The 20,296-nt window shown below is 38.2% G+C and overlaps 1 protein-coding gene across 5 annotated transcripts in view; it reads right to left on the reverse strand.

Annotated features, from left to right (window-relative positions):
- ccdc57 (coiled-coil domain containing 57) overlaps nt 1–20,296 on the reverse strand; it is a 112,575-nt gene that overhangs the window by 18,549 nt on the left and 73,730 nt on the right. For all 5 annotated transcript variants that reach the window (XM_052033136.1, XM_052033140.1, XM_052033135.1 and 2 more), the window contains 11 exons: nt 19,007–19,165; nt 15,891–16,053; nt 13,240–13,374; nt 8,333–8,552; nt 7,483–7,665; nt 6,666–6,766; nt 4,665–4,865; nt 2,297–2,353; nt 1,135–1,363; nt 788–912; nt 338–469 (listed from right to left, as the gene is read on the reverse strand). In XM_052033136.1, coding sequence (XP_051889096.1) covers nt 338–469; nt 788–912; nt 1,135–1,363; nt 2,297–2,353; nt 4,665–4,865; nt 6,666–6,766; nt 7,483–7,665; nt 8,333–8,552; nt 13,240–13,374; nt 15,891–16,053; nt 19,007–19,165 — 1,705 coding nt within the window. The remainder of the gene's footprint in view (nt 1–337; nt 470–787; nt 913–1,134; nt 1,364–2,296; nt 2,354–4,664; nt 4,866–6,665; nt 6,767–7,482; nt 7,666–8,332; nt 8,553–13,239; nt 13,375–15,890; nt 16,054–19,006; nt 19,166–20,296) is intronic.

Raw genomic sequence — 20,296 nt, forward strand, 5'->3', positions numbered from 1 at the left:
TTGCCTGCATTAATTCCATATCTTTGTGTTTACATTCACTAATTTCTACACCCATACAATACAGATTGTCCGAGGGCCAGCAAGTAACTAACTTGAAGATGTTTTTTTCCTGCATCACAGAAGTCCTTATTTCAGGCTTCACAAAGCATGATATACAGACAAGTTAATAATGGAGCCACTGTACTAACTAGTTATAAAAAGAATTTTACCATCAGAAACAGTAGCTAACTTACATTATGCCAAATACTTGGTTATATAAATTCTTCAAAGCATTGTCCAGATGGCAAAAAACAACATTTTTATCTATCTTATTTTGTGGAATATTCTTAAACATTACCTTAACTGTGGTACGTTCTCCTGTTCCAGGTTTCCCATTGTCAGCATTCTGGCCATTTTCACTCTCTGATGAATTCTGCTGCACAGTGATGGGAACTTGTTTGAAACGTTTCAGCTGTGCATATTGCAATTCCTAAAATCAAACAACATTCTACTTTGATCTGATGCAATGAACAGATTTTAGGAATAACTAAATGCCAAAGTAAGTTCAAATTTCAAACAGAATACTTCCCCCGAGGGAGTAAAAATTCAATGCAAAGGTATTTGATAAAGGCAATGATGGGAGTGGTACATGGCTAAGGGAATCTAAAGGTTAAGCAAAAACTATAAGAAGAAAGTAAACAAAATAAAGTTTGAAACTGAGCAAATTTATGATAAAATGTATTACAGGAGTTGGAGAGGAATTTTATTTTACAATATGAAATATTACATGCACCGAGAACATTATCACCTGGGTAGTGAGTTGGTATTGCAGGCGTTCCAAAGCAGACAGACGATTCTGTGCTTCCTCTGCCAGCTCCCTTGGTAGCTGAGAAGGTAGGTCTGAATGGCTCACTGTGACGGAGGGCTGAGAAGCTGTGACAGAAAGGCATGATTACTGATGGCATAACAATATCTGTGAGTAATAGAAAATGATCACAACAGGTAAACAGCAGGGAACAGCAGAAAATGTTATGTGACTGGAAGTAGAAATGGATTGTGGATTTCATGTCCTGTGCAATGACTGAATTTCATACTACCCTACGGATTACTTTCTTTTTAATCTGAAAAGGATTTGTGATGTGACTGCTGATGTACCATTTAATCCAGATTTAACCAGTTCTGCACGGAGTCGGTTGCCTATCTCGATCAACTGCTGTTTGTCACGGGATAGCTGACTGATATAGCGAGCAGCCTGCTTTAGTTTGGCTTGTAAAACCAATATATTAGAGTTTTGCCGCTGGGAGGGGTTGTTACTTGATTGTGAATGAATCAGTTGTTTTCGCATTTGAAGAATTTCTCCTTGAAGCTCCTTGACAAGTTCATCCTGAATAGAAGAAAAACAAGCAAGGATTCACCATCTACTTCCTGAAAATAACATTACAGAGCATTTGGTAGGAGAAGCCAATATGATTAGCCACATGCTTGATGTGATTGCTTCCAAATTATTTCAGAACAGAAGGTTAAAATTGATTTGCACTTCTCAGGAGAGATACCATAACCTCCACACCACTGTACAAGTTGCTCCCCAATTTTGGGGATGTCAGTTTTAACAAAAAAATTATTAAAGGTCCCCAGCAGCTTTTGACAAACTTCTCACTGTCCATGAAACCCAGAGCTACTCATTTTGCAAACTTACATCTTTTCCTGCGCTTCACAGATAGTGGCAGAGTGAACAGGAACTGTACACCTTCATGATCGAAGCAGTGAGAATGGATACACCATGGGGAATTGTGTGCAGAAAGATTAAAAATTAGACTGAATGACAGAATGACAAAATTTGACAGAATGAAATCAAAATGATGCTAAATTGTTTAATTTATTATTACAAATTATATTAAGTATAACAAGGTCTGAAACTTTGTTACAACTACAAAACATATTACAGAATTCAGCAAGCCCAGGCTTCCTTTAACATTTCTTCTTGCAAACATATGTTAATTCTCCTTCTTCAGATGATCAAATTTAAAAGCCTGTACTTGCCTATAAATGCAGAGATCCAACCCAATGGGTTGAATGACCTCCTCCTGTGTCATAGGAGGTAAGTTAGTTAAGGTGGTCTTAACTCTAGTGCTTGAGCTACTATTGGTACAATGCTGCTGTGGTTAGTGCTACTGCAACAAAGTTCCAGCAACCAGGTTTGATCCTAAGCTTGGATGCTGTCAGCATGGAGTTTGCATGTTCTCCCTGTGACTGCAAGGGTTTCCTCTAGTTTTTATAGGGTATTGTGCTAAATAATAGCTGTGAAATAACTATTTACCTGTTCAACAACCACTGGGACACGGCCACTCACCAAGTCCAGTTTCAGAGCTGAAACCTGCAAAAATGATTTGTTTTTTGAAATGTATTTTTTAACCTTATCCTTCCAAAAGCATTCACAGGTTTCTAAGCGTAAACATGGCAAGCAATCTCCTTTCTTTTGGTTTCAAGTGGCATTCACAAACCATAATATGTCCTGTGGTTCATTGTGGCTTCTTGAGGAGACAAATCTGACTTGCATCAGAGTCAATTGCTAACCAAGGTTGGTAACTTGCCTGGAGAGGAACTGACCCTCTGAAATTACACCAGTAGTAGGCACTAAAAGGACTTAAAAAAAAAGCTCCTTCAGAAACAGAAAATATCTTGTTGACATTTAGGGACTCATCTTGACAGATCCAAAGAATAAATGAAAAAAAAAACACTTGGATGAGGAGTATTTTTTCTTTAACTCAAGGCAGCAACAACTTGCAGTTATAGAGCATCATTAAACAGAAGGATGGGCAGGAACTCGCTGGGAAGCTTCAGCCCCCAGTGTTTACCCTTGTGAATGCCAGTGAATTTGGGACCCCCATGCAAATTCTGAAAATCCCAACTCCCTTCCTGGCTGCACTCCAACAATAGCCTCCACATCGAGTCCAGTGAACTTGATGTTACAGTTACAGAGTTACAGAGGGGAATTTGCCCCACCATGTGAACTGCTGCTTTACTTGGAAGGACTGTTAAAGCAGCGATTCACTTGTACTTCTAATTCAGTACACTGTATCTGCAACTTATCTTGGGTCTTCGAAGCACTGGGGAAACCCAAGTGCAGATTGGGGAACTGCTTTTCAGAACACTTCCGTTCAGCCTGCAAGGATGATCCTCTGCCTGCAGTTGCCTGTTAAGTTTAACACTCCATTCCCCTCTTATTCTGCCTTTGTCCTTGGCATTCAACATCGTTCCAATGAAGCCAACGTAAATTCAAGGAACGACACATCATCATTTAGGGACAGTGCAGCCCTCAAGATTCAATATGCATTCAACAATTTCAGATAACCAGCTTTTCCCAACTGTGTCAGAGCTGGTCAGTCCTTCGGTAAGGTTATCTACCTGTAACATTAACTCAGTTTTTCTCTCTCTCCACTGGCACGACCTGATCTGCTGAGACATTTGTGGCATTCTCTTTTACTTCAGATTTCCAATAACTGCTGTGTTCTGCATCTAATGGTTCCATTATATTTATTGTCTCTTTCTACTACCCTCATTCTTCTTCCTCTATTTGCCTTCATCCAGACTGATCAACTCTGATTACCATTATTCAATTCCTCTCTATACGGCACCAGAAGCAATTACGCCACCTTGAAACCTTGACCTCCACCCTTTCATAGATGTTTCCCTTGTTCTCTTCATTTCTCCCCCTCTCTGCAACTTCAAACATTCATTTCTTCACTTCTCTAGATCTGATGAATAGCCATTGATCAAAACAATAACACTTCCTCTCTCCACAGGTGCTACCTGACCTCCTGAGTATCACTCAGTGTTTTCTATTTCCAGCATCTGTAATTCTTTTGCCTTTCAGGGATTTCAGAACATTGCAGGACGACTAGGGTTGGGCTTGAGATCTTGGTAGGTTTGGAAATCAGGATGTGAATTAAAAAATTCAGGCAGAGCTAAATTGGGAGCCAATAAAGGTTAGCAAGCTGAGAGGTGAGTCGGGAGAATTTTCAGTGAGTTTAGGCTATGGAAGAAGAAGGCTACGAAAGTATTAAAATAGCCAAGACTGAGAGTAGCGAGGACACAGAGGAGGGGCACAGAATCAGGTCTGCTGAGGTAAGCAATGCTATGGAAGTGGAATTAGGTGGACGAATATCAAATGTGATGGAAAACTCAGGGACAAGTAGGATGTCAAGTGTGTGAGTGGTCTGGTTCAGCCTTGGGCAGTAACCAGGAAGAAAGATGATGTCCCGGAGTTAGCAGCAACATGATGGGCTTTATAGCAGGATTCAAAATCATAGGTTTTAGTCTACACAATAGTTTCTATATTTCCAGGACTAGATGTTTTATAAGCAGTATACTTGTTCAAAGACAATGGAGGGTTTGAGAGACGGTGATGAAGTAGAACATGGCACTGTCAATGTGTATATGTAATTGTTTTGTGCTTTAGATTATTTTGCCAAGAGACATTTTGCAGATAAGAAATATAAAGAGATCAAAGGTTAGGAATAAATTTGCATGGGCAGGAAGTGATCCCCTTCCTACAGAAGAAAGTAGGTCCACCCTGTTGAATAATGCAAGAGTCACAGGATTCAGAGATTCAGAACATTAAAATGTCTCCAAAGAAAATATATTTACTTTGAGGATTATCCAAAAGTAGTGAGTAAAAGGCTTACCTCATTGCCCAAAGCAACTGTTTCCAAGTTTTGCTGAAGGTTACCCTTAAAATACTCATCTGCCTCTCTGCGTGCTTCTGTCAACTGTAACTCCAGTTCAGCAATACGTTCATTTAGTCTTCCTATTTCTGAACTGCTTCTCTGTTGCTGACTGGTTAATTCGTATCGTAATTGGTCAATTTCAACCTGCTTCTGGCGCACCTGTGAAGGAGGAGAGATGGTACAGAATTTCACATATAGATATGTAGGAGACAGGAAAATTTCACAACTCCATTTAACTTGGTATTTATGAAAATGAACATTACAAGGTTCTCTTAAAATCTGAATAGCAATTGATAGTACGGAGTATTCCACATTGTGCATGGGATTACGTAACAAATAGAAGCAAGAGTAGACCATTTGGAGCCTTGTGCCTGCTCCATCATTCAATAAGACCGTGGCTGATCTTTTACCTCAGTGCCACTTCCCTGCACTAATTCCACATCAATGCATTTCCTTAATATCTAAAAATCTATTGATCTTTGTCTTGAATAACTTTGGTGACTGGGCCTCCAGAACCTGCTGGGTAGATAAGTTTGAAGATTCACTACTCTCTGGGTGAAGAATTGTGTTCTCATCTCTGTCCTAAAAGATTGATTCCTTACTTTGAGACTGCGATTCCTGGTTCTTGACATCTAGCCAGGGAAAACAACATTCCTGCATGTATCTTGTCTAGCACAGTAAGAATTTTGTGTATTTCAACGAGATAATCTCTCATTCTTCTAAACTCAAGAGGGTATAGCCCCAGTCTTCTTAACCTCTCCTTATACAGCAAACCCACCATCCCATATCTGCAAGAGCTCTTTCAATCTGTTTTTATGATTCTCACTTGTCTATTCTCATATTCTGCTTTCTCTCTCCTTATCAATGACTTAGTCCTCCTCTGCTGAATTCTGAAGTTCTCCCAATCCTCAGGTTTCCTGTTTTTTGACAATGTTACAAGCCTTTACCTTGATTTAATACTTGTTTAACTTCTTGATACCTACAGCTGGAGAGATCTTCCAGATTTTTTTTCCCTTAAGGAGCTACATAGTACTTGTAAATTATATATTAATTTTTCAATAGTTAGCCATTGCTTGTCTTACTGTCATAATTTTCCAATCTATCATAGCCAACTGGTTTGCTTTATTCAGATTTAAGACTGGTTTCATACTGAACTAAATCACATTCTATGGATGGTGTCAGACTGGAATGTTACATCTCTGTGGCTTGCCAACATTCATCAAGAGTTTGAAATGAATACTGGCCAATTGGCTTTAGAACTACATTCCAGTACATAGCTGATGCCTTCAGAAAAAGAAGAGAATTCAACTTTACCCAGTTGTGTGTTAATCCAAATAATGGCCAAAATTTGAGCTTTAACAATAGGAGAACTATCAGTATTTGCTGTTGTTAAACAACAATGTGCACAGCTATTTCTGAAGTATGAATGTGCACAATTAAAACTGGAAATACAGAAGTTGCATTCAATAATTCCCTGCTCCTCCAGAGGGTGCACTATTTTACAACATTCACTCGCACATCATTCAGAAATCAGTGATTTAATGGGAACTCTAGATACTTAAGAACCAGTCTTGCCATAGAATACCCTGAAAATTGTTTTATTACATGAAGAATAAGTGAATGCGTAATAGTGTACTAAGCTATAATTACTATTTAACAATCTTCATGATCCCAGAAAACCGATGTCATAACTGTGGATTGTTATTTCTTCATAACTATTTCAAAGTTCTGTGCACTTATGCTTCAAAAGAATGCTTCATTGATTGTAAAGTGCTTTGAGCTAAGTTAGGCTGTGAACAGAGCTATATAAGTTCAGGCATATATGTTCTTCTTTCCTTGTGGTGATTTAGGGTTGCTAGTAATTTTGAAACCATGACCTAGCAGATAGAAAGAGCTCTGAATATGTTTTGACACAGATTCACTCCCATATAAGATATCAAATCTGCCAAAGAACATTACCTGTTGTGTAAGCTGTGTTACCATAGCATCTAAATGCACGATCCTGGCTTCATACTTCTTTGCTGTAGCAGCTGCTGAGACCTTTTCAGCACGAAGGCCACCTAATAGTAAGGAAAGGAAGTGAAGGATGAATGAAAACCTCTGCAATACTGGAAGAAACAGTATGTTTTTAAGGTGCATTGATGAATCAAATGTCTATTCTGATCTCTTAGCGAAAGGTTACAGCCTTAAATTCCACTATGGAGATTTTGAGCTAAAGCCATTGTTAATACCCCAATAAGTATTATCAGAAGGCAGAATGTCAAAGACTAAGAAATCAATTGTGGTTTTTTAAAACAAGAGATAAATCTGTATTTTAGAAGCATGTGTTTTAAGTGTACAAAGGACAAAGAACTGGAATAAAATAATAATAGTAATAATGGTGAAAACAAATTCTGATAATTCATTTATAGCATCACAGAGCATTGTTGTGTGCTAATTTCACTGTGGTTTGCTTTAAAATGTACTGATACACTTAGTAAGGCAATCTGAAAATACATGCAAATACCAGGAGAATAGCGTCTTTGCCACCTTTGAAATTTGAAAAACTGCATCATCTATGACCTAATGGGGAAATATTTCAACTTTAGTTATTAGTGAGAAAATTGGCACTGATTGCACTCACCTCCGAACATTTGGTTCCACTAACTTCAACGGAACAGAATGTGCAAAGCTGATGATTGATATTCTTGCATGTTTTTATACCGGCACTCAGAGATGAATTTTTACCCCCAATTTTCCAAAAAGACCCATTTTCCCCTTGTTAGAGCATTCTCACCTATAGTCTCATTCAAAGTACGTGTGTGGTTCTGGAGATAGGCATTATCTGCAGTAATCGAAGGACCTAAAGGTTGAGCGTTGATTTTGCTTGAAGCTTTTGAAATGTCCTCCAGTTGTTCTTCCAACTTTCTGCACTTCCGTTTCAGTTCATGAACTTCATCTTCCAAAGATTTAGTATATTCTAGAATAAAACAGTAATTTTAGTTTGAAGTACACAGTAACATCCCTTCCAAAAGAATATTGCATTATTTTTGTGGAAATTTGAAAAAGAAACACAAAACAAAATTGAACATAATCACGAGGTCAGGAAGCAGCTGGGAAGAGAAGCAGAGTTAAATTTTAAGTCACTGATTTTTCTTCAGAGCACTAATGATCCTTGACCTGAGTATCCCTGGCATTTTGGGTTTTCATTTTGTATTTGCATTGTTTTGGAGCAGGATACTGCACGATGTGGATCTGAGCTGTGCCAGTTGTAAAAGCTCCATGTTCAATATCCAATCTATGTAGAACTAACTAGCTTAGAGGAAGAATGATTCAGTGACTTCTCAAATTAGAAAGCACCAAATATGAGGCCGATTCTGGCTAAGTGTGGCAGCAGAGAACTTGTCTTCTTCCTGCACCAATAGACAATGAAGAAGATTGGCTGATGTTTCCTTCCTTGCCCAAAGGAGCTCCAAGAAATATACAGTACCACCAGTCAGGTTGAAACTATTTAACTAAACTCAGGCCAAGAATCAAAATTTCTCCTTCCAATCTGCGCCATTTGGTTGTATGTTAATTTAATTTGTAGGAGCCTTCTTTTCTTTTTCTTGATTGCATGAAGAAAGGTTTAAGTGATGTTTAACTACCTGGGGTTAGAATGTCTTTAGATGACTCTTTGGGGCTCTTGAGTGATCCTGTGTCATCAAATAATTTGTCCGTGGATTGATTGGCAGGAATTTGCTCGCTCAGGATTTCCATCTCTTTCCTCATTTGGGTGATAACTGTTCGCAGGTTTAAGTTCTGCTGTTGGAGGTTCTGAATAATATCTGAAGGGAATTCAGCATCATCCCTATCTCCTTTCACAGGCTGATAGGATGAAAACAAAATGCAGTGATTGCACATTTAGATAAACCAAATAGTCATTCCTTTATTTACACACATTCAATTTATAAATTTGCTACAACCCCAATGCCTCTGGGGTCTTCAATTCATTAAACTATTTTTCACTATCAATAAATGGTGTGCCACTCTCTGTCCATAGATATACACTATATCAAAATGCATATTGTCCAGCCTTTTCAATTTATGAAAATTTGCTAATGAAAAGGATTCCAGAATACATATCTTTCATAAATTAAGAAATACCTGCAAGCCAAAACCCCTGTGCAATGAAATTAATATATCAAATGCATGTACAATGAAACGCACCTTCAAGAATGCTGGGCTAAAGTGACAGTTATCTACAAGTGGCTGCTACATTCTTTGAGTTTCATGAAGAATTAGAGCAAATTCAGAAGTATTCTGTGATATTGTGTGAATATCTTTTTGAGAAGCAGTCCAGCATAGCTTGCCGTAGTTGTGAATGATGTAAAGTACATATGATGCAGATAAGCACTTAAGACTATCTGTAATCTTTTTAGTGTTGGAGCAAGGAAAATAAGCAATAACAAATGTTAAAAAAAAAGACAGGATTAAAAAAGGGCACTATGAAAGAATGACAAAAGAAATAGAAGACACAGTAATAGTGAAAATGTCCCATCCATGAAGCCCCTCTGGAAAAACTTTTATTAGTGGCAAAGTTGCATCTTCGTCTTTGCTGTGTGTCAGAGCTGTCAAGGTTTAGCAATGCTTTTGAATATACCTGACATTCAGAAACACATACAACAATTAAAAATAACAATTATTTTCTTATAAATGAACTAAAATCACTTAGTAATTAAAAGTATTACTGGAAGCACAAATAAATAAACAAAAACTTACTCATTCTCACCTTTCCTTCTCACATCTGTAATATCACAATTGAAATGAATGGGCTTGCTGATCTTGTGCAAGGCCTAAACTGGTGCTGGATCCAATAATTCACTAAATTCCAGCAAGCTCCTGCTCTCCTGTTCAACTACATGCAGAGCACAGCGAATCACTACTGGGGCTCAGCCAGCAAGTGTGGCATTTTACATAAGTGTGGGAAAACTGAACAATTCCCCAATGTAAAACTGCCAGTAAATCATAGCAAATTCTAGGCCATGTTTTATATAGAAAAGAACTCACAAGTTTTTCATTGGGTTTTGGGACAACTCCAAGACCTTTTGAACTATTTTTAAAAAGGTCTCTGATAAACTAACTTGCAATTAACCTTCTCTGAAGCTGTTTTAAATACTTGAATGGCTCATCATTAAGAACTTGGGCAAGACAGCGTCTATCCAAAGGGTCCTTTCACCGATAATACTCCACCATGGCCTTTATGTCTGTCAGCACACTTTATTATCAATTGCATAAAGGCACTGAGTTTCATCATGCATCATAGTCACTGATAGTAATATGACCTTTTTGAATGAGCTCTTGCATCTGAGTCATGGGACATAAGTTCAAGTCTCAGTCCTGAACATGAGTACATAATCTTCTATACTAACATTTCAATACATTACCTTGGGGCTGAAGTAGGTGTAGGAACACATTAGCAACACTTAAGGGACCAGCAGATTACAATATCATCAGACATCGAGGCAGAAGGCAGCCTTAGTCATTAATCAGCCATCCAGAAATGTGCTTTTGATTTATGAATAGCATTGAGATTTGGGACCATCTTAAAACAAAAGAATAACAGCAGCTGCCTGAATAGTGTGCATTCGCAAGCATAATGAAATGCTTTGTATCTGATACCAGCTGTGCACTGACAAAATTATATTCCTTTTTGGCAAGAAAGCAGCATTCTCAAAATAATGGGAGTACGTTATGTAGGTCTTGTTGATGGCATCTGCCTATATAAAGAGTAAATTAAGTAAGTTGGCAGCTAAGACATGAGACTGCAAGTCATGACTACTCAGACAAGAGGTTATTTGCTTAATGCAGTAGTGAACAATGTTTGATTAAAAATGCAACTACCGTGGACGCTGCTCGAAAACATGGGGCATAGGAAATATTGTTGCAGTGACTTCTAATGCCATGCCATGCCATGGCTAAGCTTCTGATGGCAGATGCCTTCAAAGATGCCTGATGAGCTTTTCCTCCCAGAGTATCTCCACATTATCCTACAGTTCATGCACTTTAAAATGCAGATGTAGTGAAATTTTCAATAGAAAAAGTTATGACATTTCCAATCTTTGTGGCTGAAATAAGCTGCCCACCAAATGCTGCCCAGAAAGACTGGGATTTTGGTAAACTGGTTTAGTAAAATCCCCAGATACACTTCAAATATTTTTTAGTGGCAAAGTGTGAACAAGTATACTATAAGAAAGCCTTAGTAATATTTTTGCAAACTCTCTACCTATACCTAGCAACAGTTTTTTGTTGTAAAAGTTTAGAATATTTTGAGGCAGATTACAGAGATTGCAGAGAATCCAGTGGAGTCTTTTCTACATTTAAATACGATTTGCAGGCAGCAAGATAGAAAAGATTTAGAGGAAAATGGGCCAAATACAGGCAAATGGGACTAGGTCAGACAGACATCTTGGTCAGCATGGAAGAGTTGGGTCAAAAGGCCTATTTCCATGCTGTATAACTCTATGACTCTATGAGTTAAGATTTTGGTAAGTGTGATGAATCACTCACATATGATTTTCCTTTAAACCGCCAGGGAATAATACCTGTTCACATTAAACTTTTCTCCCCTGTACACCTGAATTTGCCACAAAGTGAGCAAAATTATTGGAGGAACATTTGGATCTATTTCCAATCTCATCAGTTTTAGGTAAATCACTCCACTAGAGGGCACTGCCATTCTATATGCTTAAAAGTACTGGGACAAAATGCCCCAGCATTTAATTTTCAACATAGGGGAAAAAACAAATTGCTGCACGTCATTTTCTTTGTTTTTGTTTTATTTATTTTGGAATGCATGTTTTCCCTTACTAATTTTCTATTCTTCTGCTCTAAACACACAGCCATCTCGGCGGTTTACAATTGCACACCTATCATGAGCTCTCCTGGTAGTTCTCCAAGCTGCCATTATTCTTGTGTGATCCTTAATTCCTGCACTGGCGTTTTATGTAACAAGGTGCCTTACACTTGAGTTTGTTTCAATTTCAACATAAAGTTTGATCTTGTCAATTCAAAGCTTTCATAATAGTCACTTCATTCGTGTTGTTCCATTATTTTTTTCGCAAGTGCTAAGTTATCATGGACATACAACTCTGTTCAAATTATTGAATAGTTCAGATTTTTTGTTAGTCAATGTTGCTCTAGAGTTAGAGAAAGAGTACATGCACATTTTCACCAAGGGACATCAATGAATAGAGAGATATATTGAATCTGCACTGAGGCAGTATTTCTTGATAGCATTTCCTCCCAGTTTCTCCTCCTCCTCATCCTACAGTGCATGCATTTTAACATAATGAAACCAAGAACAATGCTGACTATCTAAATTGAGCCAACACCTCTGTTTGCTCCTTTATTTATCATTGTTCTCAACCTATCCACTTACACTCACCAAGCAAACTATGATTTACACCCAAGCAATATTTTTGTTTTTCTCTGACTCACTATCTACATGTTGTTCTATCAGTTTCTGCATCTAACAATAATAATCTACTTTAGCTTCTGCTCCATAAGATATACACCCTGGACCTGTTAGACCATACTATCCATTTTATTCTGATTGGCAGCTTTCCCCGGGGTGCACTTAATGTCTTTCTCAAAGTAACTTTTTTGGTAATTTCAGATAGTTGTTCTGATTTTCAGCTGCTCTAGGCCTTTGTTACCTTGCATTATCACTTTTTTTGACACTTAAAAGTCTCCTTTTCTCCCCCCAACATTTTAACAGAAATTCCAAGTTGTTCTTTAGTCCCCAGGCTTTCCACCCTTCTTTCTTTATATCTGAAAACCTGTGTTTAGCCACCAATTCCCATTTCCAATAAGTCTCCAACCATTCCCAGTTCTAATGGAAGTTCCAAAATTAAATATTACAGATGCTGGAAATGTGAAAAAGATACAGAAAATGCTGGAAATATTCTGCAAGCCAGACAGCATCTGTGGAAAGAAAAACAGACTTAACATTTCAGATTGGTCTTTCACCAGAACTGGGGAAAGTTAGAAATGATGCAAGTTTTAACTTGCAGTGAATGTTGGTAAGGCTGGGAGAAAAAAAATAGGTGGAATTCAGAAGAAATAGAATGACATGATTAGTCATGGTGCCAGCTGAAAGAGATTGTCAAGGATATGCCTGCAGGGGATGCAAAAAGGAGTTAAATTAAATCTAACATATCATAAGAGGAGAGAAAAAAATCTGAATGTCAGAAATGTGAAGTAAAATGCTGGAACAGCTGATTGTCTGAAAGTGTCTAATTTATTGTGGTGTCCTGAAGTCTAGAACGTGCCACACTGAGGATACAGTGCTGGTCCCTGAGCTACAGTGAACTTCATTGGAACAGGATAGGAGGCCAAACAGAGAGGTGAGATCGGATGGCAAATCAAAATGAAAGGCACATAAAGATGAAATGGAGGTATTCTGCAAAGTGGTCACCCAATCTCTATTTGGTTTTCTCAATGCAGAAGAGACCACAATAAAGTGGGAAACCATCTCTGGTACTAGATGACATCAAAAATAAACCATTTTTACCTGAGAGTCCCGTTCTGGAAAAACACCATGCTTCTGCAGTGCAGCTATTGCTTGGTCTCTTTCTAGGGTCAATGCCTGGACCAATGTCTCCACCTCCTGTAGTTTGCGCTCTTTTTCTTGTAGTTCTGCAGTAACCTACAGAAAATCACGTGGCCAAACAATCACTTTCAAAAACTTAAAGATGGGGATCAAGATCTAAAGAAAATAAAAAAGTCATCCAGGAGTTATTCTTCATAGAATGATAATGCCATAAACATTTAGTTCTTAATTGTTTCTGAAAATGTTCTCATATGGTAGATTCACGATATATTTTGTTTGTAGTTTTCACAGGATTATATATAATCTATTGCTGTCCCATTACCACCTTTTACTCCTTGTACCATTGTCTCGTTTGTCATTAAATTTTTCTTAATATCTTCTCTTTTGCAGATCTTTCCTATTGTTTTCTTCTCTTCCCCAAGCTTCTTCATCACAAAACATGTTTATCTCTAATGTTTCCCCATTACAAAAAAAGATTATTAATATGAAACATTAACTCCATTTCTCCTTCCATGGATGGTACTTGTCTTGCTGAGTAGTTCCAGGATTTTGAGTTCATCGTTAAGATTTACAGCAACCACTGTAATTTGCTTTGGTATTATTGTCAGCCTGATATTGACAGATATATTACAGAGAGGAAACAGAAGAGGCTGCAGTTGCTGGAAATCTGGAGCAACACACAAAAGCACTGGAGAAACCCAATGGGTCAGGCAGCATCTATTAGAGGGAAATGGGCAGTTAATGTTTTGGGTCGAGACCCTTCATCTGGATATATTACAGAGCTAGTGTTTGAAATTTTCCTTGCCAGTCAGTCCTCATGACCTGCTCCTCAGCTACAAAGAGAATCATGCAATGTCCATATAAGTAACAACATTTTTGCTGAAAATAGCAGTGTACTAGTTTGAGAACATTACCAAATTTAGCTGAATTCTCTGTAATGGCAATATTCCAATAAATCACATTAAATTCAAAGTCTCTCAGTATGACACAACATTACTGCACTGCAACATGTCACCATGCCCTGGATCAAGAACAAAACTTCAATCTCAATTAACCTCCCCCCGTCCTTGCAGTGGGGTTGTAACCTAGAAGCTAATCACAGATATACCTCTAATTCCTGTGTCTTCTTTGTTTCCTTGACTGTACACAATACACAAGGCTTTGAGAATGAGACTTGATACATTGATTATGAGGTACATAGATTTTGTAGCTGAATATCTAACAACATCATGCTCTACATTAAAAAAAATCTATTCCTTGATAACCAATTCACAATGCAGACACCGTGGCAGAAGGATGCGTTCATTAGCTTAAGTCTTGCTTCCATTGCATACAACCTGGCACGATACTTCCTCCTCACGACAGCAGGACCGATAAGTCATACTTCTAGGTAAATTACCATATGCCAAACAAATACACCCTCACCTTCTGGGCCTTTTCTGGGAGCACATGTGCTAGCACTTTCAAGATTTCAGTCTAACCACATTTCCTTATTTTCTTTCCTTTGAGTAAGGATAACGTGAGGCAGATAGGAAGACGTAAAAAGTGGCAATAATTCACTCAGTGTAGGAGAGAAAATAATGAAAACCTACCAGAAATGAAAACCAATCATTAGGCAATTACATGTTCTACATTGTTGCAATGAATTTCAGAGGCAAAGTACAATGCTCTGACACAACAATATAGCATATTTAGTTCTACCTCAATGAATTTCTAAGCTCTTGGAAATACTTGCTTGCTCCCTTATTAAGTGAATGTGTTTATTCAGTGATTGGTTGAGCCCTAGCAAATGAGGAGATCCCAGATTTAATCTCCAGTTTATGCAGAGTTAACTGATTTCTACCAGACCAGAAGTTCAGAAGTTGCCTCAGTACCCAAGTTTCTGGATTGCAAAAATGAAACTTATTGAGGGCTCAGATCCTAATTACTATCAGCTAAACACTGCTGAAAGTGCGTGTACGAGACACAATCTGAAAACTATACACACTGCATCAAGTATGACGCCTTCCCATTAAATCATTTGCCAAAAGTCACCAGAGAGATAGGAATAGGCATGTTTGCAAGCAACTAGAGTAGTTCTTATATCCAGGGCCATCAGCAATGGAGAGGAGGAGAGCAAAGTCATTAAAATTACATCTACAAAGCTTTCAAAATATGACTTATAACAACAAACTATTAATATTTATTTCCATAAAAGTTCATCAAAGTATATAAAGAAATTAAATCACTTCTGGAGAAAAATAGTCAAGAACTGAGTTGTTTATTTCACTACCTCATAAAATTTCTGTAGGTTCTTCCAACATCAGCCCATCCCTAATTCTCCAACAACTGACAACCATACCCCTTTCCCCAGTATGTCTTGCTTCTTCATTGAGCCTCATCTGTCCTCTCTGCTCACAGAACCATTATTCCACCAGCGGAATATTCTTCCCTTCCATTTGATCTAGTTACTTGTAGCTTTGCTTGAAATATTTACAAGTTGATAAACAGTAGATTGCTGCTGATACTTAAAAAGATATCCTAAAGTAATCTGGGGACCGGGTTCAAATACTTCAAATGAAAAGGAGGTTTGAAGTGAAAAAAAGTACTGAATTTCATTTTCTTTGACTTACCTGGTCTCGGGCTTGGCTCAGGCTTTGAATAAGTTCTTCTGATTTTCGGTACTGACTTCTTTCTATCTCCTCACAGCGTTGTTGCCAGTCCAGCTCTGCCTGTACTTTCATTTGCTCTAGACCTCGCTCCCTCTCTGCTGCTTGGACAAGTTGCTGTTTATATCTAAATAAGTACATAAGAAACAGAAGCAGGATAGGCAACCCTCTTTGCTATCTATGATTCCTATGACTTTTTGAGTTGTCTGCAAACTTACTAATCATGCCCTTTACATTCTCATTCAAGTTATTTATATATCTTACTTACAACAAAGGTCCCAGCACTGATCCTTGCAGTGCACCATTTGTTACAGATTTCCAGTCAGAAAAACACCCATCCACCACTACCCTCTGCCTCCTATCAGTCAAACAATTTTGGATCCAGCCTGCCAGCATCCCTCACCACCAACCCCCAGCAACCCCCCACCCCCCCCCCCCCCCCCGTGCCTTAATCTTCTGGACCAGCTGACTATGTAGGACCTTGTCAATAGCCCTATTAAACCATGTCTACCACTCTGCCCTCATCAGTTTTCCTAGTCAGCTCCTCAAAAAAACTCAGTCAGACTTATGAGACACAATCTCCCCTGCACAAAATCATGCCAACTCCTCTTAATCAGTCCCTGCCTCTCCAAGTAAAATAAATCATGTCTTCTCCAACAACTTCCCTACCACTAATGTCTCAATAGCCTGTAGTTTCCAGGCTTATCCCTACTGCCCTTTTCGGACAAGGGTTCAACATTAGCTATCCTCTAGTCTTCTGGCTAACAAAGATGCAAAAATTTCCATCAGAGCCCCAGCAATCTCCTACCTTGCTTCCCTTTGCATCCTAGAATAGATCTCATCAGACCCTGGGGATTTATCCACCCCAATGCGCTCAATTTTTTCTGGAACTTCCTCCTTCCTGATACAATGCTCCAGAATATCAGTGTACATCTCCCTTAACTTTACAGCCTCCATGTCCTCTCTGGTGAATACCGATGAGAAGTATTCATTTAGAATTTTGCTCTTATTCCCTAACTCCATTGGTCCCTCATGATCCCCTCATGCAAATCACTGATACAGATTGTAAACAATTGGAGCCCAGTGCTGATCCCTGCAGCAACCCACTGGTCACAGCCTCCCAAACTGAAAATTAGGTTTATTCTGTCACTATTTTGTCCATTAACCGATCTTCAATCCACATCAATGATAATACTGCAAAACCATGCACTCCAATTTTGTTTAATAATCTCATGGTATCTTATCAAAGGCCTTCCCTACATAGAAATACACTGCATCAACTGATTCACCTTTCCTATTCTGTTAGTTACAACAGCAAAATCCAGAACATTTTCAGTACAAGAAAATAATAACTTTTGAAAAAGAATTATTGATTAACCTTTTGAGAGCTGCAACTGTCAGCTGGATCCTGTAGAAAAGAAACTAAATCTCATGGGAATTGCTAATGACAGAGTACCTGAAACTTCAGAGTTGTTTTCCTTGACAGATTTGATACCTCTCCACTATTATCTCTGTTGGAGGACAACTGGTTTGTGTAGAAGTCATGAAGTAAGCCAACTTTCCTTCAACACCTGCTGTACCCCTCCTTGTAGAGTTTCGCAATTTGAAAAAAAAGTGCAAAAAGTACTAAACGCTTGTGGAATCACAGCAAAAGTTAGGAGAAACCTTTGGCATTGAAAGCTAAAGGCCAAGTGGTGGAAAATTGGATTAGTTAAAATAGGAACTTGATGAACAGCATGGCCAACGGTCTTTTTCAGCTCTTGTACAACCCTATGACTGACTCTATGAAATCATTGAGAAAAAAACCTACAAATGGTTGATCATCCTTTAAACAGAGCTGGTGGGTGTGGGGATGTGGGTGTGGGGATGTGGGGTGGGGTGGGGTGGGGTGGGGTGGGAGTCATTCTGCTGCTGGAAGTGGGCTTAGTTGTATTCGGTTAACAGCACTGTGCTCACTACTGTCAAAATGGATTTGCATCATGATTGATAGCACAATCTTCCTGTTCTGCATACTTCTCAATAAGTCTCACTTTGCATATACCTTTACAAATACAGTAACTGGATCAATTTACTTCAAAAATTGTGGGGAAATGGTAGATGCCATTTTCTACTTCTAAGGATATTTGCATTGCCCAAAACATGATCTAATGATCCCAATTTTTCACTGCAATGTTCTGACTGCATTTACTTGCTTCCTAGATTACTGTTTTATTATTTAACGGTAAATAAAAAATACCTCATTATTACTGTTTACACCCAGGATACTCAATTGTCATACAGAGTATAAAATACACCCACGGTGGATAGGGCTCATAGCAGTGCAGCGGGTATTGCTGCTGCCATACAGCTCCAGTGACCTGAGTTCATTCTTGACGTCTGGTGTTGTCTGTGTGGAGTTTGCATGTTCCCCCTGTGATTGCATTGGTTTCCATCATGTTCTCTGGCTTCCTCCCACATCCCAAATATATGATAAATGGCAGGTTAATCAGCTGCCGTAAATTACCCCTGCTGTAGATGGGTGGGGATTTGATGTGCATGTGAGATATTATATGAAAATAAGTGGGGAATGAAAATGACTGGTTTGCTCTGTGAGCTGGCATAGACTCAATAGCCGCCTCCTATGTCATAACGAAATATGAGGAATAGAAAAGTTTGTCTTTCTTCCACAATGTGTTCACATCGCTCAAGATTACATGTCTAATTCACAGCAGGATATTCCCAATTGTAGAGTTTCATCATTGTCACTCCATAAATAGAAGAAAGGCTGTTCATGTTTTCCCAAATTTTATGATGCAACATCTTCCCAGTCTGTGGCGTTCAACCTCACAAACTCAGAGCTCTTAAAAATAAGATCTCCAACTATGATAAATAAACTGGTGTGATAATTTTGATAGCTTTGATCAGTTTATTATTTACAAAAGAAACATCACTTTAATTTTATATTCTAATTAGTTCTTAATGGAATAGAAATTCTCATTCCAATGCTCCAAGACACCACAGGCACTTCAAAAATAGTAAGTATGCTTCATTTCAAGTGAGAAGGATGTGGCATTTCACAGCTGAAACACAATGCAGCTTACTTTTCCACATCCTCTTTGTGCCTTGCCATCTCAGCTCGCAGCTTTGAATCCTGGTCCTGCAACATTCTAATTTGTATGTCCTTAGCAACGGTCTCCTTGGAGATCTGTGCTATGTGACCATCCCAACCAACTTTCACTGTTGAAAGCTCACCACGTAACCTAGAAAAACAAAAAGACAAAAAACAGAAAATTCTGCAGGCCTGTTACAAAATAAAACAATTAGGCCATCCTCAAGCCACTGTGAGCTGAAATGCACAGTGGTGCATTAACAAGTGTTCCATAGTGTCCATTCAGTGGCAACAATTATGCCAGTAAAGGGATTTTTTTTTAAATACTGTTCTGTCCTGATTTTCTTTTCATTCAAAATGTGCATTTAGGAAGAAGCACAACTCGATTAAAATTAATGAGTGCTCATTCTATTCTATTTCACCCTGTGATAACATGCCCTCATTTTATTAACAACTGGACAGTTCTGTTGTTCAGCAGCCTGCTCACTAATCTAAACAATTATTACATCTGTTATAATGTGTTCTCTTAATTGTGATTCTGAATACAGAGTTACACAAAGAGGCTTCAGAAAACTCATTTTTGTACATGAAAAGTTAGCCTCAATGGTTTCCAACCAAAATTGACATTTTATTGTACAGAGTTTACATAATCATAGTGTGTGGTGGGACAGAATTAAATATAAATTGAAGTTTTAAAAAAAATTGTCCCTAATACAGTTTTGGTCAATAATGACATCATATGTTTGTTCTAACTATTTTTAAGATGTTGTCTTTAAATATTGTTTTTGACAGAATGAAGATAAAAGGATCTGACAATAAACCACATACACAAAGCATCAAAGAGCGCTGATTCAAGGTGTTAATGATAAATGGATTGGAACTAATTTGTTTTGAATTTCTATCATCTCTTAACACAAACATGTACTGGTGGGATTCAGCAAGCACCAACAATCAAGGAGTTCTTCTTCATACAGTATCAAGTCTTTGAAAATAGACATCTGTTTACTGTCAACTTTCCAACAGAGACTGCTGGATAATGATCAGTACCGAGAATACAATCTACTGCTTCCCCTCCCAGGAACATAGAGGATAAATGTGGTGTTGTTTATACCAGCTTAAATGACGTCAAATACCTTCCCACAGAAACAGAATTTGTGGGAAGGATGGATAGGAAAGATGGAATATCTCCATAGGGTGAGGTCAGGTTGTTGAAGTGATTTCAATGTTGTGTAGTTTATAGATTAATAAGTGAGAGAAAACAAACAAGAACTCTTGTTATAGC

This window comes from Pristis pectinata, chromosome 18, assembly GCF_009764475.1.
Source record: "Pristis pectinata isolate sPriPec2 chromosome 18, sPriPec2.1.pri, whole genome shotgun sequence".
In the NCBI taxonomy this organism is placed as follows: Eukaryota; Metazoa; Chordata; class Chondrichthyes; order Rhinopristiformes; family Pristidae; genus Pristis; species Pristis pectinata.